Source organism: Manis javanica, chromosome 3, assembly GCF_040802235.1.
Source record: "Manis javanica isolate MJ-LG chromosome 3, MJ_LKY, whole genome shotgun sequence".
Lineage (NCBI taxonomy): Eukaryota > Metazoa > Chordata > Mammalia > Pholidota > Manidae > Manis > Manis javanica.
Genome location: NC_133158.1, coordinates 3,537,210 through 3,557,310, shown reverse-complemented (window position 1 = coordinate 3,557,310; position 20,101 = coordinate 3,537,210). Strand labels below are relative to the sequence as shown.

General features: G+C 43.2%; 1 protein-coding gene, 1 long non-coding RNA gene and 1 pseudogene across 7 annotated transcripts in view; 2 read left to right on the top strand and 1 right to left on the bottom strand.

Moving 5' to 3' along the window:
* SFMBT1 (Scm like with four mbt domains 1) overlaps positions 1-13,008 on the top strand; it is a 108,093-nt gene extending 95,085 nt beyond the window's left edge. For all 6 annotated transcript variants that reach the window (XM_036994825.2, XM_036994826.2, XM_036994828.2 and 3 more), the window contains 8 exons: positions 621-685; positions 3,625-3,764; positions 4,456-4,565; positions 5,268-5,443; positions 10,016-10,194; positions 10,310-10,552; positions 11,400-11,528; positions 12,373-13,008. In XM_036994825.2, coding sequence (XP_036850720.1) covers positions 621-685; positions 3,625-3,764; positions 4,456-4,565; positions 5,268-5,443; positions 10,016-10,194; positions 10,310-10,552; positions 11,400-11,528; positions 12,373-12,513 — 1,183 coding nt within the window. In that variant the 3' untranslated portion in view covers positions 12,514-13,008. The remainder of the gene's footprint in view (positions 1-620; positions 686-3,624; positions 3,765-4,455; positions 4,566-5,267; positions 5,444-10,015; positions 10,195-10,309; positions 10,553-11,399; positions 11,529-12,372) is intronic.
* Positions 5,456-10,008, top strand: LOC140848300 (translationally-controlled tumor protein-like; annotated as a pseudogene).
* Positions 13,009-17,305: 4,297 nt separating the features above from the next.
* Positions 17,306-19,932, bottom strand: LOC140848301 (uncharacterized). The gene is made up of 2 exons (XR_012128883.1): positions 19,833-19,932; positions 17,306-18,916 (listed from the first exon to the last, which is right to left on the bottom strand). It is a non-coding gene; the product is annotated as an uncharacterized lncRNA (long non-coding RNA).
* Between the last annotated feature and the right edge of the window lie 169 nt (positions 19,933-20,101).

Below are 20,101 nucleotides of genomic sequence, written 5' to 3'. Positions count from 1 at the left end.
CAGCTGCTTTTGTGGCTATGCAAGGAATAAAACTGATAATGGAAGTGGGAAAAGGCCACAGAATTCTGTGCTCGGCAGAGAAGCGAGAGAGCAGTGACCAATACCCCGTGCGGGTTCTCCCTGACTAGTCGCCAGGGGGTGTCCAAAGTTTGGGTCAGGAAGTATTCTGATGAGAGACTAGCCTTTTTTAGGGATTGTCACACGTAGCATAATTCTGTTTTTCTGTTTTAACATAATTTGTCTTTAATTTTGAAATTGTGATGGAAGACAAAACAGGCCGTACATAAAAAATATTTTTATTCTTTGAGTATTAAAAAAAGAATAGTTTGTTTGTGGCTTGAGAATCCCAAAAGGAATTCTATAATTTGTTACTCACATGAATAAAGAAAGTGGGTTTGAACATGCAGTCTCACAGTACCATCTACAGACCGCTGGCTTGTTAAGCCATGTACATGGTTTTGAAAACAATTACTGTTAAAAAAAAAAGATCAGGGAAGCACCTTCTGTTATAAATTTTGCAATCTGCCACATTTGCCTTCTGAGACTCGAGGGAAACTAATCCCCACACTTTACTGATTTTAAGGATTATCTCACCATTTTGTTGTGTTTTCTTCACCCAGAATGCCGTCCTTGAGGACTGTCCAGGAGGGCCTGAAGAACCAGGGGCTGAACCCCACAGACTCGGGTATAAGCGCTTGGAGTCTTAGAGAAAAGAGGACCTTGATTTTCTTAAAATGAACTGTATCTAAAAATAACTTAAACAATACATTTGACTTCCAAGGTGTGGCTTTATACAAGGGTCTCTTAACTGTAATTCTGAAGAGTTACAATTGTCTAAGATGGATTTAGTTTAATAATTACTTTTAAATTATAAAATAAATTATACTTAATAATTATATGATATTCTTCATATATATTTTACAATTAAAAAAATAAAGCACATTTGGGGTTGATTAATGATTGTGCATTGAGTCCCCTATACAGAATGTTGTTGTTAACAACTATTTGATCAATAAATATGAGAGATGCCCTCTCAAAAAAAAATTTTTTTAATAAATAAATAAATAAATAAATAAATAAATAAATAAATAAATAAATAAATAAAGCATAGGAAAAACATTGTCCCAGAGGCACTGCCTGATGCATGAAACAGGATCCTTGCTGGAGGAACATGCCTGTCATCTAGGCCCTCCCCGAAACTACTTGACTTCCCCCTTTGCTGGTGTATAATGCTTAGCTTATTGGCCGTGGGTATTCTATACAGATTAGGCATTTGGGTGGCATTTTCTAAATACTGAGAAAAGAAAAGAAGTCAAAGCTCAGAGAAGTCACAGAAGAGCTCAGATCTTTCTCAAATTCAAAACCTGCGCTTCGACCCACACTGTATTTTCATTACAGCAATTATGCATAAGGTCCGGGCTGGGTAACTCTTTTTTTTTAACAATCTCCTTTAATCATAATAACAAGTTTACTATACTTGTCTATTTCCTTATAACTCTTTGTAGAACTTTTCTCTGTGTTTAACAGGTGTGCTGATAGTTGCACCATTGTTTTACTTGTGATATTAAAGAGAAGGTATTTAAACTTTCTCTATTAAAGAGGTGACTGGCATTTAACTGCTAAACAAATTCCCTTCTATTTCTAGTTTTCTAAGAGCCTCGGTTATAAATAGGTTTACATTTACAAAATAACTTTTTTCACATTGCACGTGACTTTTCTTTCTTACTAATATGCTGAATTTCATTGATAGATTTTTCTAATGTTGAATCATCCTGTGTTTCTAAGGTAACTCTTGCTTGATCATAATGGTATCTTTTGAATACCCAGCAGAATAGCATTAGTAAATATCTTCTTTTAATTACCCATTTTTAAATTAACACATAATAACATAAATTGACATACTAGTTAATTATTCAGGTGTAGAACATAATGATTTGATATTTGTGTATATTGCAAAATGATCACCACAAAGTCTGATTAATATCTGTCACTACACATAGTTACAATTTTTTTTCTTATGGTAAGAACTTTTAAGATCCACCCTGTTGGCAACTTTGAATCACTCGTGCCTCTGGCATCAACCAGTCTATACTCTGTATCTATGAGGTTTTTTTTTTTAATAGATCCCACATATAAGTGAGATCATAGGATATTTGTCTGTCTTTGAATTATTTCACTTAGCATAATGTCCTGGGGGTCCATTTGTTGTCACAAATGGCTGGGTTTCCTTTTTTTAGTGGCTAAATAACCTTTCATTGTGTATATGTACCACATTTATCAATTCATCCATTGATGGACGCTTAGATTGCTTCCTTCTCTTGGCTATTGTGAATAGTGTTGCAGTGAACCCAGGGGTGTATATATCTTTGCAAATTAATGGTTTCATTTTCTTTGCATAAAAACCCAAAAGTAGAATTGCTGGATCATATTTTAGTCCTATTTTTAATTTTTTGAGGACCTTTCATACTGTTTTCTGTAGTGGCTGTACCAGTTTACATTCCCACCAACAGTGCCACGAGGATGTCCTCTTCTCCACATCCTTGCCAACATTTGTTATTTCTTTTCTTTTTGATAATAGCCATTTTAACAGTGATAATCGGATTGTGGTTTTGATTTGGTATCAAAAGTTAAAGTAAAAAAAAAATAGGGGTAACTGCTTATTTTTGATGTAGCCAGTAACTACAGAATTCTGTAGTCCTATAATTCTTAATTCTGAAACAGAAGTAAGACATTGATACTCCCATGTGGCCTCAGCTGCAGCTGCAGCTGCCTGCCACAGCACAGAGCACCAGTGCCTTCATCCCGACGTGGGGGACCTGGTGGCATAGCCCAGTGAGGAAGCAGGTGCAGATGCGCTGGCCTGTGCTAAGACCACAGTGGCTGTGAAGGATGGACACCAGGTGCGTCAGCGTCCTGCAGCAGGGCTGGGCACACGGCTCCTTAGAAGAGCTTGTCTGTGCTAAAATGAAGGTGTTCTCGTGTCTGAATTTTTTACATTCAGTAGCTGAATTCCCAACCAGTATTAGAGGATTAAAAAACACTGTATTGAGGTATAGTATTCATACCAAGAGGTTGGAGGCAGGGCCCTAGAGGCCAGGCCAAACCCCACAGTGCTTACGGCACTTCGCAGTGTTTCCCCAGTGCACTTGCAGCCCTGGGGGCTCCCACTGTACTGAAGACTGACATCACATTCGTTTGGTGGGGCTAAGGGGGCAAACTGGAGTTGCGGATGATGTTCACCACCATCACCCCCTAGACGTATTCCAGAGTAGGTTGTGGGATGGCTGGTCGCCAGGAATCATCATGTGTTCTTGCAGTAAATGCACCAGTTCCTTTATAGATAGAAGCACAGGGGTCTGGAACGGTGTCCAGTTCACCCAGGAGTTAGTCTGCACAGGATTCAGGACGCTGGATTTCAGCAGAGTGGTGAGCTCTGTAGTAGAGATGTTGGAAGGATGAGGTCTTTCAAGGGCACTCTCAGACAACTCGTTAAGCCCCAAAATATGTAATTCCTAGCTTTCTGTGATGGTGGATATGCTTCTTTTTCCCCCCAGTAATCCACCTTTGGAAACATGGAGTGGAAAATGACTCCGTTCTGAATGTTTGTTTCTCTTCATTTCCCAGTTATGATTAATGGAAAATACTGCTGTCCAAAGATATACTTCAACCACCGTTGCTTCTCAGGGCCGTATCTTAACAAAGGGAGAATTGCGGAGCTGCCTCAGTGCGTGGGCCCTGGGAACTGTGTCCTGGTCCTCAGAGAGGTAAGGGTGGAGCAGAACTGGAAAATTTATTTCACAGCGCTCTTGGAGACCCATTCACACAAGGGTCCACAGGCCATAGGTGCCCAGCTCTGGGTTTTATGCGAGGTGACTGACTTTTCCTGTGTTTTGGACAATGACCTGGGGACTTAATTACTTCGGTCCCTAGGGGACATTCACCTACACAGCTCTCCACATAGCAGGTTCACCCCCGGCAGTGAGAAGGGCTCCTGTTGGAGGCTGTGTGGGCACTGTGCAGGGGTGAGTGTGCGTGGAGTCCAGACCGAGGGGCTGTAGCTGGGGTTCCCGATAACGCTGTGTGTCTGCTGGGCCGGCAGGGCCCCCAGCCTGGATGCTGCACTGCGGGTCACAGATGTGAGGGCTGTTGAGCTTTTCAGCCCTTAGTCCTTGCCACAAGGCAGGGTCTGGGGAGGCCAGAGCAGAGCAGATGCTGGAGTAATTTCTAATCCATGATGCTGCTTCTCCTGACCATCATGTTTTTGCATATTTAAGATTGCTGTCTTACTTGCAACTTTGCTCAGCTGTCCTATCTTCAATGTTATTTTTTGTTAATATTTGTTAGTTAATAAGACTAGAATTAATCTTCTAAATGACATTCTAGGGGATAGCAAGGTTCTGACAGTCTGCTTTTCCCCTGCCCAACCTGTATTTCTGCTTTAATAATGGCACCCAGGTCCTCACTTTACTTATCAACGCAGCCTATAAACCCAGTCGTGTCCTTCGGGAGCTGCAACTGGACAAGGACTCCGTGTGGCACGGATGCGGAGAGGTCCTGAAAGCCAAGTGAGTAGCTCCTGCCTTTATTGGCCTTGCGTGTGACGGGTCACGGCCTCCGTGCTCCCAGAGGTGACCTGAGGATTCTCAGGTCCCTTGAGCAGTTCTTCAGCTCTTTGTGCTGAAGGACCGGTTCAGTTTCTTTTTTTGTTTCCATCCTGTCTTGGGCCAATACTTTTATAAAAGATGGTAAAAGTGAGTTATAAGAAATATAAAATATACAGGACATAAAATACAAGAGCAGCTTTTCTGCTATTAGATTTAAGACCCATAAAATTGCTTTTGCAAATTACTGTGAACAGTTGTAAGTTCTTGTTTTTTGACCTGGTCTTACCAGGGGTGGGCGACAGTTGGCCGGTTGTACTGGTCCATGAACCACACTCTGAGCGCCGTGCCCCAGGGTGAAGACTCAGTGAAAGGCACTTTTCTTGAGTGGTTAATGTAGAAGTTACTATCTCAAAACCACAAACTGGAGCCAGAAAGCAAGAACCTCATTTTGCTAATTTAAAAACCTCAGCTTTTAATTGTCAGTTTACTGGATTATAAATCTAAGTACAATATACATAGACTTATTTTCAGAGTCCTCAAACTATAAGGGCTATAGAATATTCTGAGAAGCAAAAATATTTTTCAGGTCTGCTAATAGACCTGATTTTCCCCTGGGTGGTCTCTAGCCCAGTAAACTTGGCGTCTGATGTCTTCCTGTGGCAGATACAAAGGAAAGAGTTATCGGGCTACTGTCGAGGTGGTGAAAACTGCAGACCGGGTGACTGACTTTTGCCGGCAAACCTGTATCAAGCTGGAGTGCTGTCCAAATCTCTTCGGTCCGCGGATGGTTCTGGATACATGTTCTGAGAACTGCTCTGTACTTACAAAGACCAAATATAGTGAGTCAAGTTTTTCAAATGTGCTGAGTATAACAGCTGATCCTACCTTCCATCCTGGAAAGTTTTAATTTTTCAGACATTTACCTACAGTAGAGGTACACAGACTTTTCCTACAAAGGGGTAGATAGTAAATATCTTAGTCTCTGGCTGTGATCTCTATTGCATATCATTTATTTATTTATTTTGTCTTATTTTCATTTTTTAAAGAATACTTTTAAAAATGTGAAAACCATTTTTAGCTTGAGGGCCACACTTAAACAATCCATGGGCCAGATTTGGTCACAGACCCTAGTTTGCCAACTTTTACATCAAGTATGGATATAAATTAACTGGAAATGTCATTCAGTCATGCAATCTGCAAATATTTATTATGTGCCTGCTGTGTGCCACCACTGTTCTGGCCCTGAGGTACGACAGTGAAGCAAACATCCTGTCTTTGCTGAGTGTACATTTTAATGTGGGGTGCAGATACTAAGCAAGTGAACAAAGAGAAAGAGGCAGTGTGCAGAAGAAAGCAGCAAGATTCGCAAAGCAGGAGAATGAGGAAGGCTTGGAGGCAGGTGCTGTTCATACCGGCGTCGATGACTGCAGGAAGCAGGGGGGCCAGCTGTGCGTACCTGGAGGCCGAGCACTCGGGGGCGGGCATGTGGGGCAGCAAGGGCACAGGCCTGGGGCGGGGGGTGCTCAGTGCCTGAGGAGCAGCCAGGTGACGGGGCAGAGACCGTAGGAGTGGGGGGTAGTTGTAGACCCTCTGAACTCTAATAACGACACCTTTCCCTCTCACTGCTTACCTCCTGCCCTTGTGAAACTGAAAAAAAAGTCACACACGATGAAGTTTCCACATCTGGAGCTTTGTCAAGGGCTTGTTACCCAAAGACAGAATTATGATTCTGCCTTTCCTTAGATCCTACAAGCCTGATGTCACTGGGGAGGATTAATACAAGGAAGATTTTTGTTAAATTTGAAGATTTATTTTAGGTATCTGTAATTTGGTGCCTCTTAAACTTTATTAAGCATGCAAATCACCCAAGGCTCTCATTCAGATGGAGGTTCTGACTCCTCAGGTCTCTGGATATCTGGGGCTTGGGTGTCTGCATTTCCAGCAAGCTCCCAGACATGACTGAGGCTGCTGATCCAGGGACCCACAGTCAGCTTTCTGATCAGCATTTGAATCACAAAATCATGCAAGTGTCTAACTTCCTAATGTCCATTTATATTTACTGGACTATAAACCCCTTAAGGGCAAGGATTGTCTTAGTTTATTATCGTGTCAGACTTAGCCCTTAGTTTACCAAATTGTAATTACTGGTAGGTAAGTGAGATACACTGTTCATATTAAGTACATATGCAAGGGCATCATTGAGGATTTGGAAGATATGCAGATATTTTCATGCTTTTTGCCTGAATTTATTTTTCACAATGATAAAGTTGAAATTAGCCTAGATTTTAGGAGAGAATGTTTATAATTTTTCCCAACTAGTAATCTGTATGCTGTCAAATGGACTTAATTGTCTTTAGAATTCTTTTTTTCCTCAAATTACATTGTATTTTGATATTACTTTAATATATAACTGAGAGCTAGAATATATATGTTTCATTTTTGGAATTGTCTCTCTATTCTAAAAGTTATGTGAAAATGCAGAGGATTTAGAACAGCAAAAACAATCCTGAAAAAGAAGAATAAATTTGGAGAATTTACTCTATCTGATTTCACATTTTACTACAAAGCTATAATAACCAAGGGTTGGGTATTAATGAAATAGTCCAATAGAGTAATAGGACAGAACAGAGGGTCCAGAAAGAGAGCCAAACCTGTATGGTTAGATGGCCTTCAACAGAGATGACAGAGAAATTTAATAAGGGGAAAGGAAATTCTTTGAACAAATGGCACTGGTACAACTGGATATCCAAATCAAAAACCAAAAATGAAAGTCCTTGGCTTCTACCTCACTATGTACAAAAATTAATTCAAGATGTAACATAGACCTAATGTAAAAGCTAAAACTATAAAGCTTCTAGAAGGAAGCAAGGATGGTGTGCTCAAGGGGATACGCAAAGATTTCTTAGGACACGGAGTACACTAACATAAAGGATGAAACTAATAAACATCACTGATGTAAAGAGCATCTCTTTAGTAGTACTGTTTATAAAAAGGAAAAGGCAACCCACAGTCTTGGAGAAAATATTCTTAATGTATATATATAGTGAACAAAGAACTTCTCTCCAGAATATATCAAAAACTCAATGAAAAGAGGAGTTTTGAAACTAGAGAAAGCTGGTTGTTGTACAACATTGTAAGTACTATAAATACAACTGAATTGTACAATTTAAATTGGTTAACTTGATGGTATATGAATTTCACCTCAATTTAATAAAAAGAAAAATAAAAGCAAAATGTTCTGGAACTAGATAGTGGTGGTGGTTGCACAACCTAATGACTGTACTAAACACCATGACTATGTATACCTTAGAAAGATGGGTTTTATGTTAATGTGAATTATATCTCAATAAAAACATTTTTAAAGAGAAAACATTTAAAAAAAAATGAAAGACCTGAATAGAAACTTCACCTAAAAAGATACGCAAATGGCCAGTAAGTGCTTGAAAAATGTGTTCAAGGTCGGTGGTCCTCTGGGAACTGCAGATTTGAGCTACAATGAGAAGTTACTACACATCCACTAGATGCGCTGACATGAGAAGACCAAATCCGTCCACTCCCACCAACCCGAGTGCCAGGCTCCTGTTAATAAGCAAGCTCAGCCGTCCTCTCCCTCCAGCTGCCATCATGACCAACGACATGGACCTTATCAGCTCTGCTGAGATGTTCTCTGACATCTACAAGATCTGGAGATCACAGACGGCCTGTGCCTGGAGGTGGAGGGGAAGATGGTCCCTAGGACAGAAGGTAACACCGATGAGTCGCTCATTAGTGGAAGTGCCTTTGCTGAAGGCCCCCCACTGGCAAAGGTGCAGGAAGCACAAAAAACCGCTGGTGTTGGTACTATCTGAACCATCACTTGCTGGAATCCAGCTTCACAAAAGAAGCCTGCAAGAAGTACGTCCCAGACTATATGAAATCGGCCAAACTTGAAGCACAGAGACCAGCAAGAGGAAAACCTTTTATGGCAGAGGCTGCAGGACAAATAGAGTCCAGCCTTGCCGATTTCAGAAATCACCAGTTCTTTTTTCATGAAAACAGGAGTCCACATGGTGTGTGGCTGTGCCAGACTACCATGAGGATGGTGTAACCCCATACGTATTTTCTGTAAGGATGGCTTGGAAATGGAAGAGTGTTAATAAGTTTGACTGTTTGGCGTTGTCACCTGTCGTCACTGGCTCCTACTTTTCACCCACACAACAGCAGGATTTAGACAAAAGGGGCTGATTTCCTCTTGAGCTCTTCAATTATTTTGACCTTGAATTATTTGGAGCAGAGGCATTGTTTTAAAGAAAAAAACATGTCATGTAGGTTGTCTAAAAAAATGCATTTAAACTCATTTGAGAGAATATCTGTTAGTTTAGTACATATTTAATCCATCCTGTGTGTACTGTACCTAGAGAAGCTAGACCCTGGTTGTAGAAGCGTGAGACTATCTTCAGATAATTTCTACAATGAAAACTACTTCTGAGACTGGAATGTAAAAACCAAGAATCAAAGCCTTAATTCTGAGTGAAGTAAAAAGGGCAAGACCTGCTCAGAACAGTGCCAGCCTTTGATGTGGATTACTTACACATTTCATCACCTCCAAAGGGAAGTGGTTAACTGGAAGAGATTAACAATGGCATAAAAAGAGACTTAATGCAGTTGGAAAAAAAAGAGAAAAAGGACTGACAACACCACGTGTTGGCAAAGGTGTAGAGCAGCTACATCTCGCGTACATTGCTGGTGGGGTGTTGCATTATACAGTCCTGTTGAAAAACCGTTTGGCAGTTTCTTTAAACTTTAATTGTACATCCTGCATGTGATCCAGCAACTCCATTCCTCCGTATTTACCCAACGAAAATTAAAACATGCCCATTAAAGTCCTTGTGCACAAATGTTCATTGCAACTTAATATTAGCCAAAACCTGGAAATAGCTCAGGCACCCATCAACAGGAGAATAGATAAACTGGCATATTCATGTAACAGAATGCCATTCATCAGCATAAAGGCTGAACTACTCATACAACCGCACAGATGAAACTGTAATAAAACATGATGCTGAGGGAGGGAAACCTTGTACAAAAAAGCACCCACTGAATGGTTCCCTCCATGAGACAGAACCCGTCTGCAGTGATAGAAAGTGGAACAGTGGTTGCTTCTGGTGAGGGGCGCTGGCCAGGAAATCCTGGAACTTTCTAGGTTCCCGCAGATGTTCTGGGTCCTGATGGGGTGGGTTTATTCAGGTTTATGCTTCTGTCAGTACTAATCAAGCTGTACCTTTAAGATCTTTACAGTTAAGTTTATTCCACTGAATAGAATTTAAGGCTTCATAAAACACAGTGTACCTATTTCCTGCTATACCAGTGGAATCTCCTGGTTTGAGTTGCACAAAAATAATGAAGCAAATTTTTCTGTCTTTCACATTTAGCACACTATTATGGCAAGAAGAAAAATAAAAGAATTGGAAGGCCACCTGGAGGGCACAGCAACTTAGCATGTGCCCTGAAAAAAGCCAGTAAGAGGAGAAAGAGGCGGAAGAATGTTTTTGTTCACAAGAAGAAACGCTCCTCCGCGTCTGTGGATAACACGCCGGTGGGGTCCCCGCAGGTAGGAGACCCGGCGGCACCCATGGGGGCGGGAGCCGCCAGGCCGCCCTTGCGAGGCAGGCGCCCAGGAACGGGTCGGTCCTGAGTGTCCGTGAACTTGTCTGCGCCCCCCGCAGGGAAGCGGGGCTGAGGATGAGGACGACGCGGACGAAGGGGACGACTCGCTGAGCGAGGGCAGTACGTCCGAGCCGCAGGACGAGCTGCAGGAGGAGTCGGAGGCGTCGGAAAAGAAGTCGTGCTCCTCGTCGCCCGCGCAGAGCGAGGTGTCGGCCCCGCTGCCTCCGGACGCGCCGCGGAGGAAACGCGAGCTTCGCGGCGGGTCCTTTTCCGACGATGAGAACAAGCCGCCCTCACCAAAGGTGCCCGTCGAAAAACAGCGCGTCTTGCCTTCTCGCTAGAATGCCCCTCTAGAACCCGATTGTTAATGATGTCGGCATTCCATTTATTCCAGTACAGACCTCAGTTGAATTTCCTAAGTCTCTTTTTAAGAGTCCAAAGTCAATGATTGACTTGGGTTTCAGGGATTATTTGGAGGGTTTTTCAGAGGGGCTGCTTGTTTTCAGTAAAAAAGGTTTCATTGCTAGTGTATTTGTAGCCTGTCATTTAGGGAAGGCTGCATTTTTGATATTTTTCATAATAAACATGGTTTGTAGAAATAAGTTACATATCCTTTTGATTACAGGGAAGCCATTTTGTTTAGAACGCTTAATATATACATACATGCATATAACCTAGCATATATATACATGCTCCAAGAATGGTAATTAAGTTCGTGTTTTAAAACTGGGTTGCTTTTTAAGCACATTCTGTAAACAGAAGCAGTAAGTGATCCCTCCTGATAATCGGGGTAAGCCTTCTCTCGCTGGACGTGCCACCCGGTCACTTGAGCACCCTGCCAGGGAGTGAGCTCAAATCGACCAAGTAACAAATGGCAGGTTTTAAAGTCTGGTATTCTCTGTTAAATTGTACAGATGATCTGTGCTGAAACTTTGAGATAAATTCTTCCCTATTGATATTTCTTCTTATAAAAGAAACATTTCCCAAGTACCTAATGCGTATCTGCCTTTGCCATCTTTGCTGGGGGGAAATCATGTCTTTTCGACTATCTCCATCCTGTCTGAAAGGTTGTAAATTTATAGAGAGAGATGTTTTTAGAATAAAAGAGCTCTTACAGCTTTCGGTTTGCTTTTGTTGTGGGGCATGAAGGAAATAAGGCTTGAAGTTGCTGAAAGGCTCCATCTGAGCAGTAACCCCCTGCAGTGGAGTGTGGCAGATGTGGTCCGGTTCATCAGATCCACCGACTGCGCTCCCCTAGCCAGAATATTCCTGGACCAGGTAATCACAGAGACCCTTGTTTTTAGTGATATGTCTCTTTAGCATACAACTACGGATGTAGTAGCGATGTATTTACAAGTCCTAGGAGAAGTATTTCTAGCCAAAAGAAAAAAATGTAATTCCTTTATTGAGGAGTAGAAACATAATACAAGGTTACTTAATCTGACTTCCTCCATAGTTGAAGCAGATGATCATTACCTTCCTGCTTTTCCTGAGAGTTTGTTTCCATCCGCCAAATACTTAAATTGCTTAAGATCAAGCATGTCATGTTTAATTGTTCTTCTCTTTTCTGAAATAATGATTGACCTGTTTTAAGAAATAATTATTATCTGTAATATGTTAGGCTCTAAAGTGCTGTTCAATTTTAAGGCAAGTTTTCTAAAGCAGTGCATGGCCCTAAGTAAATACTGAAATACATTTTACTTTGATAATTGGGGAGATTCAAAACTCAGCATCTCTGAAGAGCTTATCAGGCTTCTATGAATGCTGCAGAGTAGGACGTCATTGAAACTTATAGTTCATATTTTCTCCAAGATTTAGAAAGAGTCCTGTAAAAAGATGTTTCTTTTGGCACATGAGATCCCGGTTATAAGGCTAGTTAGTGTACTGAATTTCTGAAGAGCAGAAACTGTAGAATGGATTCTTATCCTTGGTAAAGCTCACTCTGACGGCTGATGAGGATGGAGGACTAGAGAGGCCCTTAGAAGGAAACGTGTGGTGCTGGTTTACAGAGAAAAGTTGTGGGAGCACAGGGGCTCTCAACAAAGAAAGTGAGTGCCACTGTCATGGTCGAGCTGCCATTCATGTGCCCACCATAGGTAATTTGTATTTTGTGCTTTAACAGGAGATTGATGGGCAGGCCCTGTTGCTCCTTACCCTCTCCACCGTTCAAGAGTGCATGGACCTAAAGCTGGGCCCCGCCATCAAACTGTGCCACCACATAGAGAGGATCAAGTTTGCTTTTTATGAGCAATTTGCCGACTGAGAAGGACAACCAAAGTGAGCTGTGTCTTTGACGCACAAATGCAGCAAACCCTTGGCCCCACTCCACAAGCAGAGCTGAAATAGTCCCGGGGCCCTGGGCCCTGCAGGTGTCGGCTTGCTCTCTGCACTTTCAGGAAGGAGGACCCTCACTGAGGAAGCAAAGGCTGCACAGAAGTGGCCCTCCTGCCAGTGGGAACATGGGCACCTCTTGTTCAACAGGTTGCAGTCTTTAAAAACTGAAGGTTGTGAAGAAAAGACTCACATAAGAAGAGGGAGCATTTCCAGTGGTGAGGTCTGCGAACGAAGCGGGACGGCTCATGCAAAGTGCCCTTTGGCGGTTTTCTGCTTGTTCCTGTTGCTTCCCATCTAGTTTGGAAAGAGAGGCCATAGCTTTACGTCAGCACTGATTTGGGACTATGCCTACGGCACATCAGTGCTTCATTGTCATTGTGTTTTTAAGCTTTTTAAAATTAAAACAGTTCCTTTTGGGGATGATTATGTGGCTCTAGGGTTTTGAATGTACAGTCACACTTTGATCCATTTTGAAACCTATTCTGAGGAGTTGCTTTGTTTACTACCTCTGTTGATACCTGAGCTTACAGCCATGTGCGAGGTTTTTGTATGAGGCCATTTTTAAGCTACATGAACACTAAAACTATGACAGAAGTTGGAGGGAAAAAAAACACCGTTTGCTTTCTAAAAAAACCATGTGAGCACTTACACCAGTTCCTTAACTGACCTGATCTGGAACTTTGCTGCCGTTCTCTTCTGCCTTGACCCAGCGCGGCTGCCCGTCTTAAGCAGTATCTCGGAGTACTGGTATTTCAGATTAACGGCTCCTCCCCACTATTTCTCAGAGGGACTTCCAAGGCTTTTATTTCTGTGTTTACTTTTCTCTAAGTTGTTCTATCTAACTGTTCCATTTCAAGAGTCCTCATTTGGGTAAAGAACGGTAGGTGCTGCCTGGATGCACAGGGAAGTGCACTTCTCCTCCTTTCTGGGTGTGTCCAGGCAGAGTGCACAGAAGCGCCACAGAGAAATGTGTTTTGGGCGCGATACAGAGGACAGGACTGGGTAAAGATTTGAGAGGGGGTTAAGGATGCTGGAAACCTCTTTGCCTAGTGACATTTATACTTTTCTCCCGTTAGATCTTTAAACCATCTACAGCCTGAGGATCGCCCCTCAACAACTTGGCTTTCTTTTTGGTGTTTCTCCTGACCCAGCTCAGGCTGGCATCAAACCGCAGGCGGATTTTCACTTACGGTTGCACGGCTATTACGGAACAATAGCATCGGCTGCAGTGCTCCAGCCATGAGGAGGGAGGGAGCGCACACGCAGAGGTTGCTTCCTTTCAGGGATTTGCTTTTTTGCTGAGGGTTTTAAGCATCCTAGTCACCTGCCAATTTATAACCTAATCATTCTTCTTCAGGAGTTGAAAATGTTTTAAAGCTACAAACTGGGTAGATTCTAACGAGCTACACAAATATAAGTTAAGATTATTACCATTCAAACTGACTGTGATTCTTTTTCCTTTTCTTCTGTCCCACCCCACCTGTCTTTATGGACACTGGTGAACACTCAGTGTCTGGGTCCTCTCTGCATAGGATGCATGAACCACCTCATGAATCGCCTTAGCTCAAGTCCTCCAACCAAACCACATGTTAAGGCGTCAACTCTTTGCTTAGGTTACTACCAGATATGCCTGGAAAGAAGCTTCATTTAAATCAAAGTTAATGTGTTTGAACTTAGAGATCCAATTTTTAAAAATCTGATTAATTCTCTGCGCATGGAAGAACATATGTAAGATGCTTGGGAACTACTAGCAGTAAGTAAATAGACCTTTGCGGAGGGGTTATCTTGTATAATAAAATCTCCTGAGGACTCAGCAGTCATGGCATTAAAACAAATGGGGTTCTTTGAAGATCAATGGAACAGAAAAATCTCTGGGATTAATTAATTAATTGTCTTATTTAGGAAAATGGGATTCACTTCCTGTAAGAGAGACTTTACCAAATGCAACAATGATGGCGTTATACTGTCCCTTTTGACTTCTCCTGAAACCATAGAATTACAGGTAAAGGGGGCAAAGCCCTGACAGGTGGAACACAGCCCTGAGTAGCCCCTGAGCTGGACATGGCTGAGGCCCAACCAGCTTATCTAGTCCTACCATGGTTATTCAAGCTCAGCTTTTTCCTAGAGAGAAGCTGACATTAAATTAGATGAGTAAACAGGGTTTCCCTTAATATTTCTAGCATTCTCACACTGAGATATATTTTATCAGGAAACTGCATTAAAGAAGAATTACATATCCCCAGCCCCCACTCCCAGATATTAAATAAGAAGGGATAATTGTTTAGAAATTTGGCACAGGGTTGTTGTTTTTTTTTTAAGTATAAAATTTAGACTCCAAAGCTATGAGGGCCAGGCTGGACAGTGGTGGCAGAATCTGATTCCTGTGATTCTGAAACCGATTTTAAGCCTGATAATAGCTCAGCATGTTAGTATAGAATATTTTAACATTGCACATAGGTACTGAACTTTGTTTTTAAAGGTCCAACCTCTTCAATTTAGGAGATGTACATTGTGACGGATTGCTTTTGTCTGATTTTCACTTTCAGCTGACCCCAGAGCTGCCTGAGGTCAGAAAGTTTTCCATGATCCGTTTTTGATCCTGAATTGACAGGCTTGGAAACAGGTGAATGAACTGTACCTTCCTCCTGGGCCTGGAAGATGACTGATCGACGTCAGCCCGTTACTGCCCTGTTAGTGTGCTGCGGCAACCTGCTACATGTGAAGATTTGCTGTGATGTTTTTACTAGCTTCTGTGGGCTTCTGGGAACTATGCTCTCCCTCTGTGAACTACCTGCATCCTTCTCAGTTGAAGGGGCCAGAGTGGCTGATGATGTGGGAATGCATCAAGGGGTCTCTTCCCTGTTGCCTTTCTATAGCAACACAGGTGCCTGGCCCCCAGCATCTAGGCTGTCGATGTATGAGGTCAGGGAAGAACACTTAGCATCCTCTTCAAGTGATGGGCTTATTGGTAAATATTTATTGAATCATGGTAGAGGCAGACTTAGAAACCAGCTCAGAACTTGGCCTTTATATGCCTCTGCTCCTGGAGGTAGAATTATTCTCAGAGTGAGAGAGGGCGCTGGACCAAAGCTTCCTGAGGACTTGAATACATTTTACCTGCTCTCTTGTACCAAATCAGTCACCACTGCGGTACCTGAATACAGATGAAAAGCTTTAGGAGGCCTTAGGTAGGGTAGGACTCGGAACCATTCCCCTTTCCCAAGCCAAAAAGCATTCCTGGGGACACACACAACATCAGGGGATTGTTAACAGTGGGTAAGATTTTATCTAGGTGGAGACTTTGGGAAAGGTGTCACAGGCACTTATATTTACTTGGCATCTATCACCAAAGACAACTGTTATATGTAAGACGCCATTTAGCATGCCCACCGAAGCTCTGACAGAGTTAGGAGCTTAGCTTTGGCAGCGGAAACCATACTGTATATTGGGGATGTTGTGTGTGTGTGCAAGCTTAGAAGTGTTCTGTTATCAGTTGGCATTATGGAGAGGAAGGAGAAGACATTACTAACAAGGTGTAAATCTTGGTGGGAACCAGGTACCCCCCTTTGAAAATTTGAATGTCTTTGGCCCTGGGTCTACTGTGAGTAACCAGGTGTCATGTCATGGTGTTGGTTCAGAAACTGGAGGGGAGAGACTCCAGCAAAACCAAAAAGAAATCAGTCACTTTCATGCAATTGTAATTCTTCATTGAATTTATTCACTTTACAATGTTTTGCTAGTGAATTTTGATGATTCTCACCCATTGTGTGACAATGTGTGTACTTTGGAAATTTGAATTTATCCACATAAATCACCTATGGACTTGGAGTTCGGTAGAAGAATTCTAAATGCAAAGCCCAGTCCCAGTGGATCAGGTTCCAAGCCTGCTCACTTGGAGTTTTCTATTTGTTCCAGACACACAGGTAGCCTTGTTTCTGAGGGCAGCCTTGGGTTTGAAGTGTAGGAGGTGGTGGGTGGCAAATGCACTGGAGATTGATCTTCCGAAGTCTTAGGTGTCAAACCACCAGCAAACCAGGAGTGGAGGTTAGGGGAGTGGAGGAGTGGGCCTGAAGCTCCCTTCCCTTACATCTTTGCTGACTTAATACACTCTTTGGGTCTATCCTGGTGCTATGGCCTATCACAAAGGACTGTTTGAAAAAGGGATCAATCCACAGCCTTGCCAGACAAGTCTTCAACACCAGCAGTAAAGTTGGGACCCTGAGCTGGGGGGCAGCCAGGGTCTCGGACTATTTCTGGAGGCAAAGGATGATGCTGACTAGAGATGATGCCACCGTTGCTGACGGGGGCCCTGTTCTCAGGGTGGGTGGAAACAGCAGTCAGGGTTTCTGCAAGGTTTAACCTCTCTTAACTGCCGGCCTGGTCTGGCAGAACGGAGGCGGGTAAATCATGTAAAAGGATGAAGTTAGGCTTTGGGGGCATATCAAGTCACACAGCAGAATTGAGGCAATTACAAAACAGTCAAAGTTAAAACAGGGCAGTTCCTTAGTTTCTTTTGAAGAAGTCTCTTGGGAAGTGTGGTTTGACTGTTTCTCTTGAGATTTTAAAGTGCTCATGTCTTTTCCATTCTTCCTTTTTTTGGTTGAATATTCTCAGAAGACAATCAGGCCTGCCAGGGCAGGACTTTGGGCTGGTTCCAGCACCGTCCTTAGGCCTCTTTCTAATACTAACTTATCGGAATTGATGCACTTTGTTTAAATGTATGTTGTCTTTTTTTTTTTTAAGCTGCTTGTTTGGAACAAAATGAAATGCATATTGCATTGTATCTTTCATGCTTGCTGTTTTTCTCTTAATTTTAAAAGTTATGCATTGAGGATAAAGTATAATTAAGGAGAAATATGAACAAGAATACGTAATAACTCCCATCAAGTTTGATGATACAACTTCAAGGGATTAAAAAATAACTATTTTGGATGAATATTTTGCGTGGTTTTTTTTTTTTTTGTAAATAAGAGTGTATATAATGACAGTTTTGAGTGGTTGTAAGATAATTAAAACAGGTCTTAAGCTACGTTTAACTTCATTCAACAGCAAAGAAGGTATCTTGGCCAGTAAACCTTCAAAACAACAGTGGGGCATGAGAGAATCATCTCTGAAAGGAGAAAGTTCCTTCCTACTTAAATAAAACAAATCTTTCCGTGATTGTCCCACTCTCCTGCTGTCTGATCCCTTCCCCTCTGGATTTAGGTACTTTTTTTTATTGCAGTTCAGGAAAGGTAGGAAGAGCAGAATTTCCACATTGGGGGTTCTGTCCCTGATTTCTGAAGACTGCCGCTCGTTTCTCTACGTTTGCTTTGGTACAGCAGCGACGGGCCTTAAGGATTCCTCACCTGTGGATGTGCAGAGCAGTGATATTTCAAAAATGCATTTTTCAGCTGTGCAACCCTTTCCTCTTAGGCTGTGTCCTCAAGCAATTAATAGTCTCCTTAGGCCCAACGTGCCATCTCCTGTTTTAAGTACATATCCTCTTGTTTGGTTCTCTCTGGACGTGGACTGTGCTGTTGTGCATCCCCGTAAGAGTCCTTCTTAGACTTAAAGGCAGTAGTACAATTTCCCCGAACCTATTTATTTTCTTAACTTGATTTTCTGTATTTTCCCATGGTCAATATGTTTGGAGAGTTCTAAATTTTATAAAATTAAAATTCAGCTTAATTTAAAAAGTGTTGCATGTTCTCTGTGCCAGGCACTGTGTTGGATAGGAAGGTGAGTAAAAACTAGTTGTGCCCTCAGGGGGCTCACACTCAGCTATGACAGACTTGGACAGCTGTCCAATTTAGCAGTCCGGTGTTTTAGTGGAGCAGCACACACAGGGTAATGTGGAAGCAAAGTGGGAGAGGGAGGTCAGGCAGGCCTTGAAGCATTCAGTGTGACCAAAGAAAATGACAGTAAAACGTTCTTGGGGTGAAAGAGTCATACCCAACTTTATTTCCTCAGTGGCAGGTCGGTCAGTCACTAAAATCCCGTCCACTCCGAGCGAGTCTGCAGGCAGCAAGCCAGTCTCTGCCTCTGGGCCTCTCTGCACAGCCGTCCTCCGCACAGCCGTTCTCTGGGCCTCTGTCCTCGGTGCTGCCACACTCCAGCCTCTGCTCTGCTCTCCTGCAGCCCTGCAGCCCTGCCACCATATCACGACCAGAGCACTGGGCGGAGCTCTTTATATAGAGTCAATAGTTCTTCATATATAGAGTCAGTGTATTGCCCACACGTGTGCAGTGAGCTAATCAGTCAGGGCCATGTAAGAATCCTGGCCACAGGAACTCTGATTTTATCCACAGTAGTTCACAGAGCTGGGGAAAAGGGAGCTGTGTTCCACATGGCTAGGAGGCCGTGTAAAGGCACAGAGGTAGAAAAGCGATTTTAAGAGGCTGGAAAACTGGCTCTACATAGTTAATGGCATTCTTGGATAATCAGGTTAATATTCCAGTTAACCAAGAAAACTTTGTATACCATTAAGCCCTATGTAATTGGAATTTCTTGATGGCTAACCTTTAGGGAAAATTCACCTAGATGTGGGTATTTTATTGTTTCACAAATGTAGCCCAGTGTCTACTGGAGTAATGCCCCGTGTACACTGACACTAAGTGGATACAGCAGGAAGATCAAGGGCTCTAGAGCACCAACAACGTCTGGGGAGAAGCCAGAGGAGGCGCTGGGAGCAAAGGGGGAAGACGGGGGGACTAGAGGGCCTAGGACAGTGGGCACCCCAGTCAGTGAGCACATGGGAGACTGGCAAATCCCAACAATTTGGCTATTATGAATCCCTCTGGAAATAGACAACATGGGGATATGTGCACGTTTTCAGTAAAGACCTTGTACATTTCTAAATGAAAGCCACTAGGATTGAAATGACCATTTAAATTTTGTTTAGGGAAGTAAAACGTCTATTCGGACCTTACTGATGAATCTAATAAGACTGGCCAGGATATCGGTGGTAACAAGGAAAGTAGAAGGACGCCAAACGTCTGGATTGAAGGATATGGCTAATGCCCGTGTGTCCAGGCCTAGATTGTTTTCCTCAACCACCTGCTTCAGAATAACCCAGGCTGCGCTGAAAACGCGGGTTATTCTTAGAACTGAATGGGAATCCGAAGGTGGAACCCAGGATTTTTAAATAAAATCTGCAGGGTATGAGGGATTTATTTTAGAAGAAGATTCTAGTCACAGACCGTCCCAGCTTCCTACTGGAGCTCGAGGTCCCAGGGTTCTCACTCGCGTCCGCGCCACCGGGCTCACCTGGTGCGTCCCACCTGCGCCCGGCACCCACGGCCCCGTCCGGAGTCCAGCCTTTCGACGACGCGCAGGGCGGCCGAGCCCCGCCCCCGGGGAAACGCAGGCGCCGTAGCCCCGCCCCCGCGCCGGGCCGGGCCAATCCAGCGCCGCGGTCTCAGACGTCGGGTTACGGCGGCGCAGAGCTGGCCGCGGGGTGGAGGCGCGGCTCCCAGCTCGGGTTGCTGTTCGGTCTCCGGCCCGCGGTCGGTGGCGCGGCCCCGCGGCAGCGAGGC